Here is a 22,979-nt window from a genome sequence, read left to right on the forward strand (position 1 = left end):
GCCCCTCTGCCCTCCTGTTTCTAAGCACTTATTATTTTATGAACATTACTGTCAGAGCCTATTAATTATGTCTTTTATCTCCCAGCGAGGCTTCAAGAAAAGGAAATCAGTACTTCTTCATATAAGTTAAATGCTATACTGCTAATGGGAATTAGCTGTGCTTTCTCAGGGCTATTTTAATTCATAATTAAAGATGAAGGGATTGGGATATTAGGGAGGGGTGGCCCATAATCCTTATGAATAGAGTGTGGAATATTAAAGGTTGGAAGCCCTGAGAGAGCATCTCATTCACCACCACCCCTTTTTTGTTACACAGATGAGGCCGCTGAAGTACAGGGGAGTGAAGAGATTGACCTGACAGTTTAGTTAGAGGTAGGGCTGGTTTGCACCTCTAGCCTCTTAACTTCCAGTCAGGCATTTTCCCAGTGCCCTTTCATGCCTTACTACATCCTATGAACTAGTTACTCCTTTTCCAACAGCAGGGTGAGTTTATGCATTATGTTGTAATTTCTGGCTATCGCCTTCTTCCCTGTTGTTAGCAATTCAGAGAATACACAGGTCTCTCAGACAGTTTTCACAATGCTGGCTGGCCAGTAAACTTGGCCTTGGTGTTTCTGAACTTGGTCCAAGTAGCTCCAACTCAAATTTCATTGCTAAGAAACCTCCCATCATTTGATAACCAGAGGACTGACACTTTACTCTGATCCCTTGCAATCTGTCTACTTCAAAGTCTCCTGGCTGGAGGAACAGGGTATGCAGGTTTTTGAAGTAATATTTCATTTAAGCCTCTCCTCCTGCCTCCTCTCCTTCATTGATTGGCCCCTAGTGGAGTTGGATTGAAGGGTTGGGGTGGGAAGAATAAATCTTCCTGCCTATCACGAGTAACACGGCTCTAGGCTCCTTCCATGGGGAAGCAGAGAGTCAGGAGGAACACTACAGGACAGAGTATAGCCTTGGACTGGGACAGTGGATTTGGAGTCAGAAGACATGGGTTTACAACCTGTTGTTGCCTATTAACCTCTTTGAACTCAGGCGTAATAATCAATGACTCCTAGGGCTATTGTAAGTGTCAGTTTTTTCTTTTCTTTTTATTATTTAAATATTTATCTCAGAGAGAGAGAGAGAGAGAGAGTGTGCGCATGCACTAGCGGGGGAGGGGGAGGGAGAGGTAGAGAGAATGTCGAGTGGACTCTACACTGAGCAGGGAGCCCACCAAGGGGCTCCATTCCAGGACCCTGAGATCATGACCCAAGCTGAAACCAAGAGTTGGAAGATTAACCAACTGAGCCACCCAGGTGCCCCAATAAGTGTCAGTTTTTTAAAAAGGCAAGATATAAATGGAAATATTGTATAAACCATAAAGTGATTTGCAAATAATACATTATTAAGAGAGAATGGGAGGAATGAGATTGGGAGTGGCAGTTCTTACGGAAGAGGGGTGCCAAAGGAGAATGGGCTGTGGTGGTAGCAGTTGCAGTAGGTAAAGAGGTGGAGGTAGCAGTCAGCATATAGTAGACAAATCCCTCTATTTAAGGGAGAGAAAAAAAAAAAAAAGCAACAACATAGATGGATCTAGAGAGTGTAATGCTAAGCGATATAAGCCAGTCAGAGAAAGACAAATACTATATGATTTCACTCACATGTGGAATTTAAGAAACAGAGAATAAAAGATACAAAAAACCAGACTCTTAACTATAGAGAACAAATGGGGTTACCAGAGGGGAGGTGGGGGGGCATGGGGGAAATAGGTGATGCGGATTAAGAGTACACTCATCATGATGAGCATTGAGTAATACAGTGTCCATGGCAGTTGTCTCTGGGTGGCAAGTAATATCACAATGTATGTTTTTTGAGTTTTTCTGTGTGTTTCAAACTCTAAAAATGGATAAAAATAAATTGTTAAAGGTAAATGCATTTATATAGCATTTCCTGTAACTTTACCATCCACTAAAAAAAGAAAATTCTTATTAATCTTGTTCTGGAAGCAGAATCTGAAGTTAGTTTTAATAGCACAGTTACTTCCCTATATAATGTTTCTTAGTCACAGTAAGTTATTAATTTTGTGAGTCATTGCAAGGATTGGGTATCTACATGTTTTATAAAGAGTTCTAAATGTACCATGTATATTCCATAGACCTCTTAGGAGGTGGAGTGAGCATTTTGTAAGTCCCAAAGGAAAGTTGAATCAATTTTTAAACATCTCTGCTTTTGCTTGAATATTTTTTTTTTTTAAAGATTTTATTTATTTATTTGACAGAGAGAGACACAGCAAGAAAGGGAACACAAGCAGGGGAAGTGGGAGAGGGAGAAGCAGGCTTCTCGCGGAGCAGGGAGCCCGATGGAGGGCTCGATCCCAGGACTCTGGGATCATGACCTGAGCCGAAGGCAGACGCTTAACGGCTGAGCCACTCAGGAGCCCCTGCTTTTGCTTGAATATTAACCAAACAATTTCAAACTGAGTACATGGTGCAATGGAAACACATCTGTAATGTAATCTAAATTGGTATTTTTAAAAAAATCAATGAAAGTATATTTTAGTAGATATTTTCACGTATTGTGTTCACACAAATGGGACCATGAAACACTCAAAGAATCCCTGCTTTGAGACTCCTGAGGCTGGGTTTCCTGCCAGCTTTATCTTAACAGCTATGCTCTCTTGCAAGTTATGCATCCTTTTTGGGCCTCAGATTTTTTTCTGGCTTTACCATGAGAGGTTTAGCTTAGTCAATTTCTAGGGTTCCTTTCAGTTACCTCCCCTTAGTGAGGACTGGGTCCTTGGATTATCTAAATCTGGTGGAAGCCAAGATCAGGTTTATTGTACAACTCTCTCTTTCTCTGCCCCAGGCCTAGTAATTCTATTAATCTCCACCTCCATCATCTCTAAATTTTGAAATCATTTGCTCTGATTCTAGAGACCAGAGAGAGCCCTTTCTTCCTTCAGTTTCCACCAGGCAGGAATCCAGGAAATGGGGCATATAAGGAAGGCGTCACTGATGTTTACTAAGGGCCTGCAGTGTGTGCATGGCCTAGGTCTGGCACTCAGAGGCAGCTTACAGCCTTCCCCTACCCTTCAGCAGCAAGCAGATGCCAGGAGAGGTAAGACCTGCGAGCAATTAAGCAACATAAGGAGGCAAACAGTCTGGGGGCGCCTGGGTGGCTCAGTCGTTAAGCGTCTGCCTTCGGCTCAGGTCGTGATCCCAGGGTCCTGGGATCGAGCCCTGCATCAGGCTCCCTGCTCGGCGGGAAGCCCGCTTCTCCTCTCCCACTCCCCCTGCTTGTGTTCCCTCTCTCGCTGTCTCTCTCTCTGTCAAATAAATAAATAAAATCTTTAAAAGGAAAAAAAAAAAAGGAGGCAAACAGCCTGGAAGTCATAGGGTTCAATTATTTATACCTTTGTACTCTAGCTCAGTTGTTTACATTCTCTGTGCCTCCTCTTAAAAACACCCACTTTAAGATTTATTTATTTGAGAGAGAGAAAGAGAGGAGAGAGAGTGCACTTCAAGAAGTAGAGATAATAGACATGAAGAATGGTTTTCGGCTTTGGTTGTATTTAGAAATCACCCTGTGGAGCTTTAAAACCCACTGATGCCCAAGTCCCACCCCCAGAGATTCTGATGTAATTGGTCTGGGGTGTGGCCTGGGAGCCTGGATTCTATGGCTTCCCAAGTGATTGATTTTAATGTGTAGTCAAGGTTGAGACCCCATGATGTAAAGCCTTATAGTTCCTGATACGTCGTAGATACTCAATAATTGGTATGTAGGATTACGGTAGTTCAGTGCATGAGAGTTTTAGGTAAATTGGAGGGAGAGATCCTGGGGGCATTTCAGGAAGGCAGTAGCTTTTTTTGTTTGTTTGTTTGTTAAGATTTTATTTTTTTAAGTAATCTTTACATCCAACGTGGGTCTTGAATTCATGCCCCTGAGATCAAGAGTTGCATGGTCTACTGACTGAACGAGCCAGGTGCCCCAGGAAGGCCATGGCATTTTAACCAGTCCTTAAAGAAAAGGGCAATGATTATAGTGTGAGCAACAATATCTGGAAGTTGGAAAGGTGGGTCCATAGAAGACCAGTGCTCAAGTATCTCAGTATTACATACATCTGTGTCAGTTTGTTTTCTGTCTTCAAAGAGTTGAAGGTCTTAGTCCTCACTGAATGTGTGCAAGGATGTTACCTATATTCATTATCTATTGCTGTGTAGTCTTAGTGTCTAAGGCAACAATAATTATTATCTTTCATTATTTCTGTGTGTCAGAAGTATAGCTGGGGTACAGAGGGGCTGGCTTGTCTCTGCCCCTCTGTATGTGGAGCTTCATCTAGAGGATTTGAAGACTGGAGTTAGAATGGTTTATAGATTCATCCACTCACATGTCTATGGTTGATGTTGGCTCTTGGCTGAGGGCCTAGCTGGTGCTATCATTTGGAACACTCATATCTGGGCTTTCTTACATGGTGGTAGCTGGGTTCTCAGGGTGAGCATCCTGAGAGAGCTAGGGAGCCAGGCAGAAGGTGTATCCTTTTTATGGTCTAGTTTTGGAAGACTCATAGCATCAATTACAACTGATTTTGTTAAAAATGAGTCACTGAGTCCAACCTATATTCAAAAGAAGGGGAATTAGATTCCACCATTTGAAGGGAGGGAGGAATGTACAAGAACTTATAGGACATATTTAAAAACTACCATATTAGGGCACTTGGGCGGCTCAGTCGGTTAAGAGTCCCACTCTGATTTCGGTTCAGGTCATGATCTCAGGGTCATGGGATCGAGCCCCGAAGCAGGCTCTGTGCTCAGTGGGGAGTCTGCTGGAGATTCTCTCTCTTCCTCTCCCCCTGTTCCTCCCCCAACACTCACCTGCGTGCACTCTCTCTCCTCTCTTTCTCTCTCTCAAATAAATAAATCTTAAAAAAAGAATAAAACCCCACCATATTGTATAACAGTCTAGTTCCTTCTAGCCTGTCATGGCTAGAATCTTGGGTTTGGAATCCGAAGATATGATTTCAAGTCCCATTGCTACCCTTTCCTAGCAGCATGGGTGAATCACTTATATTAATATCCTCTTCTTTCCTTCTTCCATCTGGTTAAGATGAAGCCAAGTGAGAGTCAGGTATGTTCATGTGTTTTGCTAACTATATACAAATGCACATTATTCTTTCATCTTCTCATTCCACTAACCTTTCCTGGATTGAGAATGAACAGAGTGCAAAAGAAAGAATGACACAGGAAACCATAAGATCAAGTGAGTAAGGAAAAATGACCATAAATACAGACAGGGTTCTCTTTAATTCCATGCAACTCAAAATATTTCTAATATGAATAATCAGGGCACTGGGTGGCTCATTTGGTTGAGCGTCTGCCTTTGGCTCAGGTCGTGATCCTGGGGTCCTAGGGTTGCGTCCCGCGTTGGGCTCCCTGCTCATCAGGGAGTCTGCTTCTCCCTCTGCCTCTGTCCCTCCCCCCAGCTCTTGCTCATTTTCTCTCTCTCTCCCTCAAATAAATAAAGTCTTTAAAAAATATGAATAATCAATACACTTTGGTAGAAAATAGGTACTATTGATCACACTGAAATTATTTCCAATTCTTGCAGAAAGGTGTTATTAAAAATACAGATGTCTTTGGGGTGAGGACCCCAAACTGAGCCTGGGTGGCTCAGTCAGTTGAGCATCTGACTCTTTGATTTCAGCTCAGGTCATGATCTCAGTGTCCTGGGATCGAGACCTGCATCAGGCTCTGCGCTCAGTGGGGAGTCTGCTTGAGGATTCTCTCTCTCCCTCTCCCTCTGCCCCAGCCCCCGCTTGTGCATGTGCACACACACACTCTCTCTCAAATAAATATTTAAAAAAATATAAAGATGTCTTTAAAATTGCATGTATGTATATGTATTTTATACATACACACATATATATACATACATACATACATACATACATATGTAAATGCATAGAAAAAGAACTGGAATGATACACACCAAACAAAAGAGGTCATTCCAAGAGAGGGGCATGGAATGAAGGAAGAAGGGTCTTTAAATTTTTAAGGATTTTTGATGAATTTTAGTGTTGACTTTAAAAAAAATTAATGAACATATATAACTACATTATATATATAACTAAAAATGCTTTTTTAAAGGAGAGCTCTTTGTAGTATTCAGTATTGGGTGGGAGGGGATATTGTCTCCAATAATCAGCTGTTTGCTGTCATCTTTTACATTTGGATCCATAGGTGATTTTAACTTAGATTTATGGGACTCATTCTTTTTAAAGATTTTATTTATTTGACAGAGAGAGAGAGAGCACACACAACCAGGGGGAGAAGCAGAGGGAGAGGGAGAAGCAGGTTCTTTGCCTAGTAGGGAGCCTGACGTGGGGCTCGATCCCAGGACCCTGGGATTGTGACCGGAGCCAAAAGCAGACGCTTAACTGACTGAGCCACCCAGGTGCCCCATCTTTAGCCTGAGGAAGTAGGAGTGACAGCCAGACTTCGCTAGGTGGGAATGAGGCAAGGAGAAGTGGGAGTTGAGGCACAAAGCCAGAAAAAAGGTAGGATAGGTTGGAGTCAGGTAAGATTGTTGCTAGAGAGGGTTAAGAAGGAGCCTTTGAGCCAAGGAGAAGCTCTGGCAAAAGCTTTGGGAGCCTTCACCAATTATTCCATTGATGAATAGACAAAGCTCTGATTATTTTTTTCACCAAGTGTCTGACTTCATCCTGGAGTATCTTTACAAAACTCTAGATTGTTCTAATAGGACAGATAACAAATCGTTTCCCACCTGTGGGTTTTCCTTCTTGCCAGCCCCGCTTGGTGTTGCCTGGCCTTACTCTGTGACAAGAAAAGAAGCTGGAATTCTGAAAAGTTGCTTTAGCCAAATCCTGTGAACAATGGGGGCCTTGTTCAGGGTTTTGCACATCAGCTTTTGGAGGAGTTTAATTCATCAGCTCAGATCTCTGCTTTTGAAGCCCTTGCTCTGGTTAGCATTGTGTTTCTCTATGGAGGGACAAGCCTGATGGAGGGGTAGGCACTGCTTCTTATTCACCCAGCTTGAGACATGTGCCCAGTTCTACTTACACCAATAAGTGCAGTGTGGGCTGATCCAGGCCTTAATGGTCCTGAATGGACCACCAGTGAATCCAAAAGAGGGAGACAAGCTTTGTTACTGTGTTTGGCTTATCCATGGCTACATGGACACTGTTAAAACTTCTTAGATTTCTGTGGATTGATTGCATAGTCTACCAGAGGGGTACTGGGCCAAAATTCAGGAACTGGGAATGATGGTCACCTCCCCTCCTATAGATGAAATTTCCTGAGAAGTTATCGGCTTTGGCTGGTTTGGGTCCTGGCCACTTATTCTCTGATGGTAGATTTATTCCGCCTTTAGACGGCAATAACTGAGTCCCGAAAGGTGCTGTTTGAAAAAGCTACTGTTTTGGTGCGTTAAAGGATATTCTACCCTCTGGGAAGACTTGCGGGAAATTTCTTAGGACTTAGGGGATTCCAGTTCCCTGTATGGAGAAGTTGTATGCCGCCTGAGTTGCCTCACGGAGCTGGGTAACCGAGGCATTATGTTACCAGGGCGAGCGTGTGGCTGCCATTTTCTTCATTTTTGTCTCATTCTGTTTCCCTCGACAGAGCAATTTGGTTTTGATGCTGTGCCAGAAATCTTCTGACAATGAGCTACTGGAACTTGGAGAAAAGAAACTGTGTGCAGTACCGCAGGCATTTTCTGGTGGACAACAGTGTGTTTCATGGTGAGCTGCCTTTTGTATTTGTGGGGCTGGAGCTTTTATTTTGTTTCTGACAGCACTTTTATTCTAGCACTTTGGATGCAAATATGGTGTCATCGTCGGGTTGATCCAAGAGCTCGAGTTCACTTGTTTATGGATAATTTGCCTGAGAAGCCCCACTGGTCTCATCCCCTATAGGTGTAAGCAATGTGCCCACCCCAATAACCATAATGGTGTTACCACTTTCTTCCTTACAAATCACTTTAGATCAGTGCCTTTCCTTTTTTATGCTGTCAACTCCAATAATATCCCTTTCTGATGTCTGAAATTTTGGGGGGCTCGACCCGTAGTAAGTGTTCAGTTAATATATGTGGGTCATCAGTCAGTGCTTGTTACCAGCATGCTGTGTGTCTACTATCAGGTCACATATAAAAACAGAACAGAGCCATTCACAGCACTTACCTGTCATACTCAGGGTGGATTACTGCAGCCACAAATCAGAGAGGAATCAATACTTCTCATTTTTCCTGGCAAACTAAGATGAATTGCCTTTACCCTGCTGGGGTGTGTGTTTTGTGATATAAAGTCAGGGATAAGCTCTGTCAATCCTGCTATCGGGATACCCTTGAATGAAATTTGTTTAAGAGTCAAAGATTTACATGTGGCCCGTATTTTTGGAGTAATCTCCACCAAAAGCCGGGGGAATTGTAGAGGGTAGACAGAGAAATTTCCCAGGGATCAGAGTGCCGTTTAACAATCCTATAATCTAAGCTGCCTTCGATTTTCCAAGCTTAGTGTTTCTTCCCCAATTTGGTGACAGACTTATGCTTTATTACTGCTTTAAATTAAGTTTAAGATAAACTCAGCCTTACTTTATTAAAGTACTTCAGAGGTTATAATGTTTTTTTTTTTTTTTTTTCCCCACATTCATTATGCTACCCCACTACAGGACTTTTCTAGGTAAGGCGTACTTACAGGTCAAGAAAGGGAAGCAGAAATGAAATGACTAGCCCAAGTTGACCTAGTTAATTATTAGCAAGGTCAAAACTAAAATTTCTGCCTCTACCTTTCCAGACTGGCTCTCTGGCATAACAGTGGTGAATGTAGGCGAATGTCTCCTTAGCAAAAGAGACAGGGGAGTTGTGACCTTACCTTGTGACCCTGAGTTCTGCTTTATTTTTCTGTGAACGTTAGCTAAGGGTTCTGATCATTGCTTCATCTCTCTCTCACACACAGCATTTGCTATGGGGTATTTTCTGTTACAATTTTTTATTTGTAATAAAAGAATAAATATGATAAGTGAAGAAGCACAGGAGTTAGAAAAACTAGCTGTATTTTTTCAAGTTTTATTTTGTGCCTGTTTGGACAAAGTTCAGATTTAAATGCCTTCATATAGTATTTTAGAATGCCTTTGTCCAGAGATCTCAAAGGCTTTAACGATTTAAAAACAACTTTCTATGTATTTTTATAGTTGTATTACACTTAGTATATTACTATATTATGCCGAGGGCTTGATGAACACTTGTATTGCTTTCTTTCGACACCTTTGCAATTGTTATTATTCATTCTGTTTCACAAAGAGGAAGCTGAGGCTCGGGGAGGTGGTGAAATGGTGATCTAAATTTCAAACTCTGATCTTTCTAACTCTAAAATGCCATCATTTCTTTTATTCTAGGCTGCTATCTCCATTTCAAGAGAGAAATTAGCGCTCAGAGGCTTAAGTTCCATCCAGTAGTATTTGCTCTGCTATTAACTAGCCTTTGCTATGATCTGGAGCAAATGATATAATCCTTCAAGAGCTCCATTCTCTCCTTGTGAAATGAGCATGCTGGTCTTGATGATTTCGAGGTTGTCTCTGGTTCTAATACCTGAGATTCTATTGAGGTATTTCTGAGAATTAAAATGATGGGATTTTGTGAGCTACCTTTTCGCTGAACACGAGATACACAAGGGGGCAGTAGAATACTTAAAATATGAATTGGTTGCTTACATGTTAGAACTACTCTTTTGGGAATGAATTAGAGATACCAGATATTCCCAAGATTAAAAGGATTAAAGCCAATTAGAATTATGATTTTATTCATTTATAATAAAGCAATAGCTTTAAGTATTTCTGATAGTGTAAAATATCATTTTGGACTTCTTTGCCTAAGGATATGTAATTCGGGAAAGAATGATGCCTCTACTCTTCCTCTTTATTTACCTCTGCAAAAATGAACCTCTGTTAAGATAGGAACTTACTTAACTTAAATGGAGAGCTGTGAGAAGTCTTGGTATATTTTAAGCCAAGGGAGCTCTAGTGATAATATCTTTGTAGAGAATTTCAGAATGTGCCTGAGAGAAGAAAGAGGGCAGGACCTGTTGAGTCAGAAATGTGGGATATCTTTTGGAAGGGGCTTCTGGAATATGGGATGTGCATTTGGATGCTTTTTGCCTACTCTCTTGGCTTCTCCCTGTCTATGTTGATAACTCTTCTCCTATAACCAAATCAATCAAAACAAAAAGAGAAATCTCTTCTATTGCAAACAGAAAAAAAACCACTTCTGCTGCAAGATAATAGACTTTTAGACTATGAAGACTTCACTGTGCAAATTGTGCTGGTCAGACTCTTTACATACAGATTTAAGCAGTAGTCCGAGGAGAAAAGAGCTACATGAAAATGGACTATATGGGCTACAGTGATCAATAAAAGTAAAAATTACTTTTTTTAAAAGTAAAAAAGTAACATTCGTAACAAAAAGTAACAAAAGTAACAAAAAAGTAAAAAGTAACAGTTGTATACTGTTTCGCAGTTCATAAAACATATTCATTCATACCCTCATTTTCTGAGTATGGAGGTGGTATGTTTCATTACCCACAATCCCACAACCCAAAGAGAAACACTGTTAATAGTCTGTTTCTGTCTAGTGTTTTATCTTCTCTTTCGTCTTTGCAACAATCCTAATGGTAGGATTGGAATAGCGGGAAAAGTTAGGAAATGATCTATATTGGCTGACAAAATGACCTGGTTGAATTGACATAATTCTGTGTTCAGTGATGTGAGGAACCCAGATAGGGATTATGAAAAGCTGTTTCTTATTTCCCACTCATCTGTCCTTTGCCCAGATTTTTAGGGAATCTGTTGATCCAAAGGGATTGTGTACCTACTGAAGAAGCCAATCGCTGAGGTTTTTCTGTACTTGGCTTTTATTCACCTGCTATGTTTGAAATGGGGGGAAAAAAAAACTTGGGCAAAGATGATTTGTGTTGTATGAATCTTGTTTTTTTTTTTTAAATATTTTATTTTTAAGCAATCTCTATACCCAATGTGGAGCTCAAACTCATAACCCTGAGATTGAGAGTTACATGCTCTACTAACAGAGCCAGGCAGGTGCCTCTGAATCTTATTTTAATAGATTGTACTTGCATGAGTTACTCTTATTTGAAAATTACCTACACTGTCTCCTGTTTCTCTTGGTTGTATGCATTGTGGCGTTTTTTTCTGACCTGGGACAGATTCTTAAACCAATAAACAGTGTATTTGCAATTAATATATACATTTTTTTTTGTGCACCTAAGTTTTCCCACATATTTGAGTTCCTTAATAGAATAAATTTAGAGGTGACTTAATTTTTGTTTTCATGCACTGTTAATTATAATTGTGATGTTGGAAAGAATTATTAGTTGCTTTCCTATAAGTTATTATGGTATCATCCCAACTTATATTGAAATTTATTTCTGTTGCTATCATGTTATATTGAATGTTTCTGAATGACCATCACAAATCTAGAGTAGAAAGGTTTTGAACTGAATTATGAGTCTCTCTTACTACCTAGGGATAAAGTGAAGGATAGATCTCTTATTAAGTGTGTAATATGTCTTTTCAAAAAGTGCCTTATATGTACTTTTACTTTGCCTCAAGCAACCCTCTAATGCAACAGATTCATTTAGTTAATTAATTTAATGAATTACTTTCATCTGACCTCCCTTTCTTGGCCAGAGGCCTACTCGGTGATGTGAATTTAGAAACTTGACTACCGTTTGTAAAAGAAAGTAGGCTCGGATGGGATCCTGGAGACTAGTTCTGTTCCTAGTTTCACTACTAACTTGTGTTGCGTTTGTCACCTTTGGGGATCCTCAGTTTCCTTCTTTCTAAAATGAGGGTTTCGCCAGCTCCCAAAGTTCCCAGTAGCAGTAACGCTTGAGATCTTTGTGTAATCAGACATGAGGATGGGTACGTAGTGAATGAGAGTGTAGGATGGAAAGGCGGGCAAACGGGGATCAGGAGGAGGTAAGATTGTAAACTTTGTAGTTAGCTTTGCACTGGCAGAACGTTACATTTCTCTTTAGGGAGAGGGGGTGTGTGTCTGTGTGCGCATGTGTGCACAAGCACGCACGCGCCCATAAGCACTCCTGAGTTCTCCTGACCATGGAGAGACCCGTAATTAGGACTGATAAGCAAGCTTTCAGGACAAAGGTCTTTATATTCAAAAAAGAAGAATGGACAAGTTCACTCCCCCTACACTGGAATTCCATCTTTACTGGAAAAAGAAGGAAGAATGCCAGATCCTGCCTGGTATATATGAAAGGACAATGAAATTACGCAGAAGTGAATTATGGTTCTCATTAAAGAGGCTGTTTTATTAACATGTTATGATTTCAGCAGCAGCTTTAGGGGTTTGGGGGCATTACTAGATTTTATATTAGTGTTATTACTGAGCTTAGCTTTTCCATCCAATGATTGTATAAACATCTTCTAGGTCCAGAAAATACTAGTACACATAGAATTACTATTAATGCGGTGACAGTCAAAATTTTGCAAGCTTCATTAAGATGAAAAGTATTACCTCTGGGAGCACCTGACTGGCTCAGTTGGTAGAGCATGCAACGCTTGATCTTGGGGTCATGAGTTCAGGCCCCACATTGGGCATAGAGATTACTTAAAAAAAGTATTATCTCTTGGAGAGTAACACTGCATGCAAAAAATGTCAAGCATGAGTTGAGAGAGAGGGTGGGAAAAAAAAGTAGACCATAAGGGAGAAAATGTATTGAGTCGTTTAAATTTTATAAATTGTAATCGAAGTAATTCTGGAAGCAGCCTCGCCCAGTAAATTCCTCTTTAGCCCTCTTCTCAAGTCTCCCCTCCCCCATCCTTCACCCCCAAAGGACGGCCACCAAGGCAGAAAGCATCTAGTGAGGTATTCTTTCGGGTCTATGATGTTCTGGTGCACCTTGCAAATATGCCAGTGGCAGTGAAGGCCTGGGCAGAAGCAGGTGTGGCCTGATCCAGGTGTGGCAACTTGCAGGGGCTGCCCTCCAGCTGGGTTGCTTTGGGTGACTTCTCCCTCTAGGATCAAGTTGCCATGTCAGCAAAATGCTGTGACTTAGGACAAATGACTTAAACACTTCTTTCTAAGTGCTTGTGTTTAAAAACTTTTTATTTTCTTTTTAACCTTCTCTCCTCATCCCACTTTTAAACAGAGGGTAATTGGAGAATTTGCTGTGAATTAACTGACCAAATTGATATATGCACTTCCCTCTTCCCATTGTATGAGACAAATTACAGCCAGCCTTACAAAAGTGGCTACTTATGTACTAGTTATAACACAAAGGAAATAACCTTTAATATGAGCTGGTATGAAACAAAATGATTCTATAGCTTTTTGGGAACATGTGCTGTTCCTTCATTTCCTGTGCTTAGAGAAAAATTCTCAAGGAAAGCCTCAATGAAATGCTATTTACTTTATGTTTTGAAATTTGAGGTTCATTTCTTTTTTGTCCTTCTCTATGATGGGCATTCCATCTGTGGCGGGTTTATGGCGTATTCTCAACTGAGTGTAGCATATGCAAGAAATTGTTTAATTTTTCTCTAACAAATGATTTTAAAAGTACTCTTTGCAACATCTTGGGTGGATTCTATAACTTTCTGGCTACTTTTTGGTTATTGAGGGTCTAATCTAATTTAAGACATTCATCTCAAACGCCTTTATGTCCCATCTCCTTCCTGACCCCTAGCACAGGCCTGAGCTGCCTGTTGGGGGTTGAGGGTGGAGGCTCAGGGGGCTCTGGCTGTACATCTTCCCCTTGAGGAGGAATTCAGGCCTGGCTCCTCAGATTTTGGTACAAGGAAGAGAGATGGGGAAGCCAAGTTCTAGAAGCCACAGCTGGGCACCTGGTTTGTATGTCAGTGGTGGTGAGGTGACCCAGACTCCCTCTGGGTCCATCCTCTGTGAATGTGTAATTGGCCCCTCACCAAGGGACTCTTTCAGAGAGGACGGGCTGTCTCCCTCCAGCCCCACCCATTGTCCCTTCCTAATTCCCTCTGGCTGAGGCGTGGTTCCCTTGCCCCGAGGACACTTGGGCAACTGTCTGGTCTCTGCCCTTCTCTTATCTCCATGTTTGTTCACAAGGAGTTTGCAGACTGCTGTGGGCTGTGGAGGACGAGGTGCAGTGTGAAGGTTCTGCCTCTTCTTCCCAGATCTACTGACTGTAGTCTCTTTTGTTTCTTCTCATGCTATTATAGGGGTGACTCCCAGAAGCCTAAAGAAATCTCTGAATCATTCTTTGGTAGCTCTTACCCTGCTTGTCTCTGGGGGTGAGGGGTACTTCCTCTGATTTCGGTCCTCAAGAGGGCCATCCTGCCACTCCAGGCTCGAGGCTGTACACACAATAGGGGATCAGGGAATGTGACTTTGAATGGATGGACTGCTATCCCCCTAACCCCTGATAGTTCTCCTTGGACCCCTCCAGAGCCACTCCATTCTGGCTCTTGTCCACTAAGATTTTGAATTAGGGTGACTTAATTTCCCCAAAGATTCTGGTGTTCTTCATTGTGCTCGCTTTGTGCAAGGTTATGTAGCTGGATTGATCGGAACCAAGCAATCATCTAGACTCATATATGTAAGTCCATGCCGAGATGTCTTAGCTTCTTTTCTCCATTCGGGAATCTAACGATGGGGAGATTTTGCTGGGTAATTGAATCCACTGTGATCTTCTTTCTTGTCATGCTTTCTATGTTGAGGCCACTCACATTCTGTAATGACAGAGGGGATGAAAAGATCTGGGTAGAGTGCAAAATGGTACAGAAGGTCTGGATAGTTGGGAAGCCCAGATGGACGAGAAGTAACAACGTTCAGTCTTTGAAGCTTTATGTAGCTTTAGTTGTTAGAAGCAATGAGCCTGTTGCCTTTAAGTGAGATCCGTGGCGGGCCCTTCCTGTTGGACTCAAGTTCCTTCTCTTAAACCGTGGCTGTTGGGAGTCCAGCCAAGCAGAAAGGCCCTTGATTGTTTTATTCCTTTATGCTTGGGAATACCAATTTTCTGATTACTAAATTAGAAAGAAGAAATAACATGTCTAATAAACAGTCACCGTTTCCTTCAGATTTGCAGACTTCTCAGGTTTCAAATGGTTGCTTATGAGAATTATTTCCCCATAGACCTGTGTTACAAATTTAAGCCTTTGTTCTTTAAGCTGCATTTCCATAATTATAATTAATTTTCCCCTGCTCTCTCATTTTCCCAATTGTCTTTTCCTACTCTGTGCCTAATATATGCACAGAGATTGATGGGAGGATGAAATGTCTTTCCATGAGTAGACTCAGGGTTCTTTCAGGGCAACGTAATTATTTAATTTAGTTGCACAAAAGATCCAGGTTTTTTTTCTTGGACCACAGTAATCATTATTAGTGATTGCATTTGTAGTCACAAAACCTTCCTATTTCACATTTATCAAAACAGAGGTTAAAAAAATGCAGTTTGTCCCTTCATACTGTGTAAATGAAAAGTCATCCCAATGGACCTGTGATACTTTATATTTTCTTAGGACTCGTTTCTCTCAGCAAGTACGTCTGAGGTTATTACGAGTGCAAACTCTTGGTGTCAAAGGATGTTCAGATTTCATATTTAAGGCTCGTGGCCTAGTGTGAAGTGGTTTCACCCTCCCACAGCTTCAGCTCCTGTCCACACGCTGGTAACTCCCAACAGCGCCCCCTGGCTTAGAGGGCCCCTTGGTGTTCCATACCCCGATGTCCACCCTCTCACTGGACACCACTGATGTGGTGAGGACCAGGTCCTCAGACTCAACACACCTGAAGCAGAACTCCCTCCCTGGTGCCCCTCAGCCTCGCCAGCCTCAGCTTGCTCTTCCCCTCCCTCATTAGGCCCCAGCTATGCTGACCTTTGCGTTCCTTGCTTCCAAAACTTCTTCTTCCCTTGTCCGGCTTTCAACTTGTCCTTCAGACCCCAGAGTAAAGGTCCTTTCTGCAGAGAAGCCTCTTCTCACTTCCCTGCCTACGTCAGGCCCCTGTTTTCGGCTCTCCTGTCACCCTACACTGCTGCCTCACTGCCTCATCACTGTTGTAATAAAACAGTTTCATGAAAACCAGTTTAATTTCTGTCCCCCCATTCCTGCTAAGTTCCAGGAGAATAGAGACTTTTCTGACTTCTGTTTCCAGTACATAGTAGAGTGCATTGCATGCATTATATAGTAGGTGCTCAGTAAGATACTGCTGAATGAATTCGCTCATTTAATAGGGGAGATAAGAACCATCTACCCTTTCCGTATTTTTGCACTCTAAGCTTGGCTTTTAATCTTTGTGCTGTGGAATGTATCCGTTCTTTGGCCGCAGACCCTCTTCTTTCCTTCACTCATGCTTTTGCTGTGGAGAACAAAAGAATACCCGTAAACCATCCCTTCCTGAGATTGAGAAGGAAAAGGCCACTTCTGCTGAGAATCCTAGTGTGCTTTAGAAAAGATGATTACAAATGTATAATGCCTTGAGATGGAAAAGGACAAACTCATTTCTTTAAAAGAATTTTAGACTTTTTGAATTCATTTAATACTACTTTCCAGAATTTCCACGTTGGTTATATGTGTGTTGAGTTTATATGGAGGTTTCACTCATTAAAATAACACTATCAGTAAAACCTGCCTAATTGCGGTATTTTGCATACCATTAAAATTCTCTGCTGCCTGTGTCTGAAAAATCTTCAGTCCACAGAAGTGAGTGTTGTCTGTGAACTAATTCTTACCCCAGAAGAGCATAGAATAGACCTGCACCAAAACAAAAGCACCAGTTTTCTCCGTAAAAGAGGAGGATAGGAGGCCTGGGGTACATGAGAAGAATAATCAAACAGCATTGGGCTTCTTTAAAACTTAAGGAAATGCACTTTTATTTCAGATTTACAAACAAGAAAAATGGTCAGCATCTAGGCGTTTCATCTAAGAATCCCAAGCAATAGAAGAGTACACACTCCTGACTTCCAGGTAGCAAAGTCACTCAGAAATAACACCTACCTGGGTAAGATAAATGTAGAATTTGAGAAAACATTTTTTGTCCAATTTCGTTTTGCCCATTTCTGATCCTGGTCAGAATATGTGACATATCACAGTGTTCTTAGGATTTTTCGTATTTAAATATAAAAGATGGCGACTTATGCCCAATTAGAAGGGACAACAGTGAACACATTTATTATCTAGTGCCTATTTTTATTCCTTGCCAACTTGCAATTGAACATCGATGGATATTCACAAATGACCATTCTTTGAAATTACACCAGTGTCAGAATTTCAAGGTATTGTGCTTTTAAGCTGGCAGGAGCTTATCTCTGGCTGTGGAGACTTGTATTAATTAACTCTTTTTTTTTTTAAAGATTTTATTTATTTATTTGACAGAGAGAGACACAGCGAGAGAGGGAACACAAGCAGGGGGAGTGGGAGAGGGAGAAGCAGGCCTCCCGCGGAGCAGGGAGCCCGATGTGGAGCTCGATGTGGAGCTCGATCCCAGGACCCTGGGATCATGACCCGAGCCGAAGGCAGACACTTAACGACTGAGCCACCCAGGCGCCCCTGTATTAATTAACTCTTAAAGCCAGTGGTTCTCCCAGCCTCGGCTGCACATTGGAATCACCTGAGGATATAAAACTGTTGTCCGCGCCTTCCGAGATTCTGATCTAATTGTCTGGGGTGTGGCCAGGGTGTGGGAGAAGTTTTAGAACTCCCTGGGAGATGCCAATGGGCAGCCAGTTAGATTCTGGTGGGTTGAAAACCCCAGACTTAAGGTGACAAATACATATTGTCTCAACAGAGCCACAGAATTCATGAGTTTGATAATGGTTATTTTCTATGATAGCCTATACTGTACTAAATCTTAAAAGTATGGGAAGAGGGGCATCTAATAAGAAGAGTCTGGATACAAATAGTGTGAGTATAGAGGAAGCAGGAAAATGGAGAAGGGTCATTTATGCTTGGGATTTTGTGGATGCTGGTTTTCTTAAAAAAAATTTTTTTCACTTTATTTTTATGATGATAGCAATACAGGCTCACGGTAAGAAAGTTGGAGGGTACAGAAAAGACCAGAGAAACAGGGAAAACAATCGATAATCTCAGTATGTGTTTCATTTTATTTTATTTGTTTATTTTAAGCAAGCTCTCTGCCCAACGTGGGGCTTGAACTCACAACCCTGAGATCAAGAGTCGCACGCATGCTCTACCGGCTGAGCCAGCCAGGCACCCCTCAGCATGTGTTTTATGCCTGCACTTTCTTAAAATGATTTAACAACCAAAGATTAAGTAGCAATTCTCAACTCTGTTTATACATTAGAATCTTCTGGGGTGCTTAAAGAATACTGATGGTTGGGCTCTACTCCAGTCCGGTAAAATAATCTCTTGGGTGTGGGACCCAGATGTCTTCCTCATTCATTCATTCCGTATATCTACATTTTTATCTGTATACATATATCTATACCTCTATAGCTCTATATGTTTATCTTTAAGTGGTTTTGATGCACTGGGAGGGGTGAGAATCAGTGAGCTAAGGTTGCTGATTGACTAAAACATCGATCAGTAAACTACATCAGGTATTAGTTTATATGAAAACCTTGATTTTTATGCAGATTGGGGGGCAAGTGATATGCTCACCTTCATATCAGTATTTTCTTTCCTAACAGGTTTCCTATTTGTTTATTTATTTATTTATTTATTTATTTATTTTTTTTTTTAAAGATTTTATTTATTTATTTGAGAGAGAGAATGAGAGACAGAGAGCATGAGAGGGGGGAGGGTCAGAGGGAGAAGCAGACTCCCTGCTGAGCAGGGAGCCCGATGCGGGACTCGATCCCGGGACTCCAGGATCATGACCTGAGCCGAAGGCAGTCGCTCAACCAACTGAGCCACCCAGGCGCCCTGTTTATTTATTTATTTTTAAAGATTTTATTTATTCATTTGAGAGAGACAGAGACAGAGACAGAGAGAGCACAAGCAGGGGGACAGGCAGAGGGAGAGGGAGAAGCAGACTCCCCGCTGAGCTAGGAGCCGGACATGGGGCTTGATCCCAGGACTGAGCTCATGACCTGAGCCGAAGGCCGACGCTTAACCATCTGAGCCACCCAGGCGCCCCTCCTGTTCTTTTTAATATCATGCATTCTTAGTGTCCTTAAAATGCGGTTTGTCTCATAGCCAATAGATCTGTTACATGAAACAAAGATAAACCTTTGAGCATTAACTGATCTCACAATGTTATCCACGGCCTCCTGGTGGTGAACAGAAATACTTCGGGAAGGCAACAAAGAACATAAAAATGGTGTTTTGTTTTGATGAATCCATGATGAGGACTACACAGTTCACAGCAGGATAATTTAAGAATTGATACAGAAATAAACATGAAACACAGGAATTGGGGGAACAGTACCATCATTTGGAGTACATCAGAGGTAACCCTGAGTGTCATTAAAATGGTTTGTAGGTCTACCTTGGCGAAAGGGGAACCTAGAGACTTAAGAGAATCGCACACATTTTATTGTAGAAGGCAAACTTTGTCAGACATCTGTTCTACCCCCATCACTCTGCGTGTGAGAAAACTAATGCTCAGGACCCCTTTGTTATTTCTAGAAGTTTCAGAGTTAGAAAGGAGAAACCTTGTCTTAGATTACTCTTACGTTGCGTGATACCTCCTTCTTTGCACATGGGGTTGTATGGGGGACACAGGAATTTGGGGCTGATTAAGATAACCCAGTTTAGACCTAGTCAGGAAGAATCAGTGGGATTCTACATTGGTATATTCTTGGGGCACCATCAGCAAATTTTAGGCTTGATCCTGAATCAAAGTCGCCACTAGGATTGGCAACGTGGTTGCTTTACCAGCTTACCTCTCTTCAGTCTTTCAACAAGACAGTTTCACGGTCAATAATTCGCCACAAAACACATTGTTAGATGATGGTGTTCAAACCCAGGTTTGTCAGCCTCTGAAATCCGGGTTTTCTCTATTGTGATACAATGATGTGTTATACAAACTTGTTTCTTTTAAAGCAACTCAGGGTGTGGGTTTGAGTGTTTTAGGAGAGCTTCAAGACCCTTTAGAGGCCACTAAAGGACTCCACAGAGGCACCGATGTGAGTTGCCTTCAGCCTGAGAAGGGCTATTAGGGTACTGCATGTGGGGGCTGGGAACTGGTATGAACTGGAGCGGTCCTTGGGAGCATGTGGAAATGCAGACTCTTGAGTCGCACGGGGTACTTACTGAATTGGAATCTGCATTTGAACAAGATTCCCAGGTGGTTTGTAGACACTCTGAAGTGTAAGCAACACTTCTCTGAGAGATCCACGGGCTTCGGTGTGAGCACTTGAGCATGAGGGATTGGTTCCTACCTCCAAGGAACAGGTAGGACAGGGAGACAGTTAGGGGGAAGAGAAGAACTGTTTCCCACCAAACAACACATTTAGAGGGTAGAAACTTGTGTGTGAGGGGGACAGCTAAAGACAGAGATCCCAGATGCTATCCCAGTGCTCAGATTTCCAAGTGGGAGACATGAGGGCTATAAATGCCCAGGTAATTTGCTTTGTAGAATGGACTTAAAAATGTGAACCTCCTATGTCTAAAACCTAGGAAGATACAGCTAAGGACATAAACAGTACCCCGGTCTGCAATGATGCATGATGCATTAGAACTAGAAAGGACTTGGGAAGCCATCTGATTGAAGGATTCCAAACCGAACCCGTAACTGGGCTTTAGGACATTAGTGAAATCACTGAACATTATTCAGAACACTCTTATGTATATACGTATACATTTGTGCCTCCTTCTATGAACACAGTCCTTAGTTTTTACCACATTTCAAAGTAATCTGATGTAAACCTCTGCCTAAAACCGGTCTCCTTTTATAGATAAGAAGGTGACTGGGGTGCATACTCTTACCAATCACCTATTGGCAGAGTTAATTCTAAATGCCAACCTTTTACCATTCCACCTCAACCAGCCTTTATGATCTGAGCTAAGTATTATGAAATGCTAAGTGGATTTTCTGTGGGATAAATCTTGTAAATCTTGGCATTTTCTGGTTATTGGAAATGGTTAGATCTTTATAGCATTGGAATATTGTGACATAAAAGCAATTTTACCTGAAAGCATTTCAAAGCCTCTGTGTATTGGCCAGGTGAGTATGAAGATATTCATTGCAGAACTGCTACAGGGCAGAATGTTCTGGGCATTGGCCCTGTTTGGCCCATCGCTGAGGGCAGCAGGGTTCCATGACACAGGGCTCTCCCCAACTGGTGGCCTCCAACTGACTTTTGTGTGTGTCTTCATAGCTAATAAATGATTATGAAGTCTCTGTGGGGAGCCAGGTGCTGAACTTTACAAACAGAGTAATATAATCCATGTAGCATTTAGATCAAGTAATGATTTCACTATCTGGTAATTTACTATCTGGTGAAGTGTTGATTCCGTGAATCCAAAGGACATTTAGAACATTTTTCATTTCTAAGGATAAAGCTTTTAAGGCTGCTGCTCTGTAACAACCACAGATGAATGGCCTTTAGTTGTGGAAGTTAACTTGTTAAGGTGGGCCCTCTTTGCATCTACCAGAAAATAACGGAGTATCCAGATCTTTGTTGACTTATGTCCGCGTCAGGAGGATGGTTTTTGAAGCACAAATATTTAGTATCTCAACTTGCAGCCTGTGTTTGATTCCAACTTTCATACATGGATGCTCCTATTATAGCTCCTGAAAATCCATCTGGGAAATAATATTCTCATAAGCCTCTTATTCTGAATCTTTAATTATATTTTTGATCCCCCATCCCTTACCATTTGTCCTAAATTATATAAATCAGTGCAGATGTTTAATATCTGGCACCTATAGGTACCATGATACTAGTAATATAACATTTTTTCTTGGATACATAACCAGTTCTGCATAAAGTATAGTACTAATTTATTTCTAAATTAGGTTAATTTATGTAAAGTGATAAAATGTTACTGGTTTCTTATTTTATCATCTTTAGTATTCATGAAGGAGCAGTTCTTTCCTCTTTTCTCCAAGGTCTTTAACAAAATTAGCCTTTGTAACCATTTTTGTGCTAGTTGACTGTGAATGAGGAGAACTAATGAAGCAGAAAATTAAAATACTTTTGATGTTTTAATTTTAATACTAATCATTAATCTACACTTCATAGTTACTTTCTCATTGATAAATTTATGGCTTTAAAAAGTATTTCTATGTTTTGGAATTTTTTTTTTTTTTTTAGCTACAGAGCTTTATTAGATTTTTAAATTCTTACTATTTGTATACCTTGTCAAGGAACAAGAATTTTGGCAGTCAAAAATCAACTTGATTATCGGCAGAAGGCTTATTTGTGTATGCTCCCAAGCATTTCACTGCCCATGTGTACATTTTTTAAAAAAAGTTAAACATAGGCCATCTTGAATATATTTTCACCTTTAGGAGAGTATGCATTTTTCTAGGAGTACTTTAGAGAGTGGTTATACCATAATATTCATGCTATTTTGGAACTAAAAGCCCTGGAATTGTTGTATAGAATTTTCAGGGCTGGAAAAGACTTCAGGGACCTCAAGGAAATTATTTAACACAGCCAGTTTGCGAGATCCTTCTAGAATGAAAGCTCTAGAGAACAGGGAACATGACTTTAGGGCCCGGCATGTAAGAGATGTCCAGTAAGTGAATGAATTAGTAACCTCCTACATTCTGTCAGTGAGGGTCCTAAGGCCTGGGAAGGTGAAATGGTGGGCCTTAGGTGAGTTTACCTAACTGTCAGCAAACGGTAAGAACCAAGTGTCTGGTGCAGGGTGTGGTACATACCGGGCCACATTGTGTGCCTGTATTCACGCAGTTCTTGGTCTCATGCTAAATGGAGGCAGCTCCCTTGTTCCCAAGTGCTGGTATAACTACCAACCATCTGTTCCTGCCCTGGGTCCTTATTCCCCAAGCTAGTTTGAGCACAGGATGTTGCTTCCTTTTCTGCTTCCTGCCTTAAATGTTTGCTGACCTAGGTTCTA

The 22,979-nt window shown here is 41.3% G+C and overlaps 1 protein-coding gene across 4 annotated transcripts in view; it reads left to right on the top strand.

Annotated features, from left to right (window-relative positions):
* PLCH1 (phospholipase C eta 1) overlaps positions 1 to 22,979 on the top strand; it is a 203,495-nt gene that overhangs the window by 23,374 nt on the left and 157,142 nt on the right. For 2 of the 4 annotated variants that reach the window (XM_032408395.1, XM_032408398.1), the window contains exon 2: positions 7,617 to 7,735. In XM_032408395.1, coding sequence (XP_032264286.1) covers positions 7,657 to 7,735 — 79 coding nt within the window. In that variant the 5' untranslated portion in view covers positions 7,617 to 7,656. Of the gene's footprint in view, positions 1 to 6,948; positions 7,002 to 7,398; positions 7,417 to 7,616; positions 7,736 to 22,979 lie in introns of those variants that run through there. The other 2 variants (XM_032408396.1, XM_032408397.1) reach the window with 2 other exon arrangements.

This window comes from Phoca vitulina, unplaced genomic scaffold (assembly GCF_004348235.1).
Source record: "Phoca vitulina isolate PV1807 unplaced genomic scaffold, GSC_HSeal_1.0 scaffold10, whole genome shotgun sequence".
Classification (NCBI taxonomy): Eukaryota; Metazoa; Chordata; class Mammalia; order Carnivora; family Phocidae; genus Phoca; species Phoca vitulina.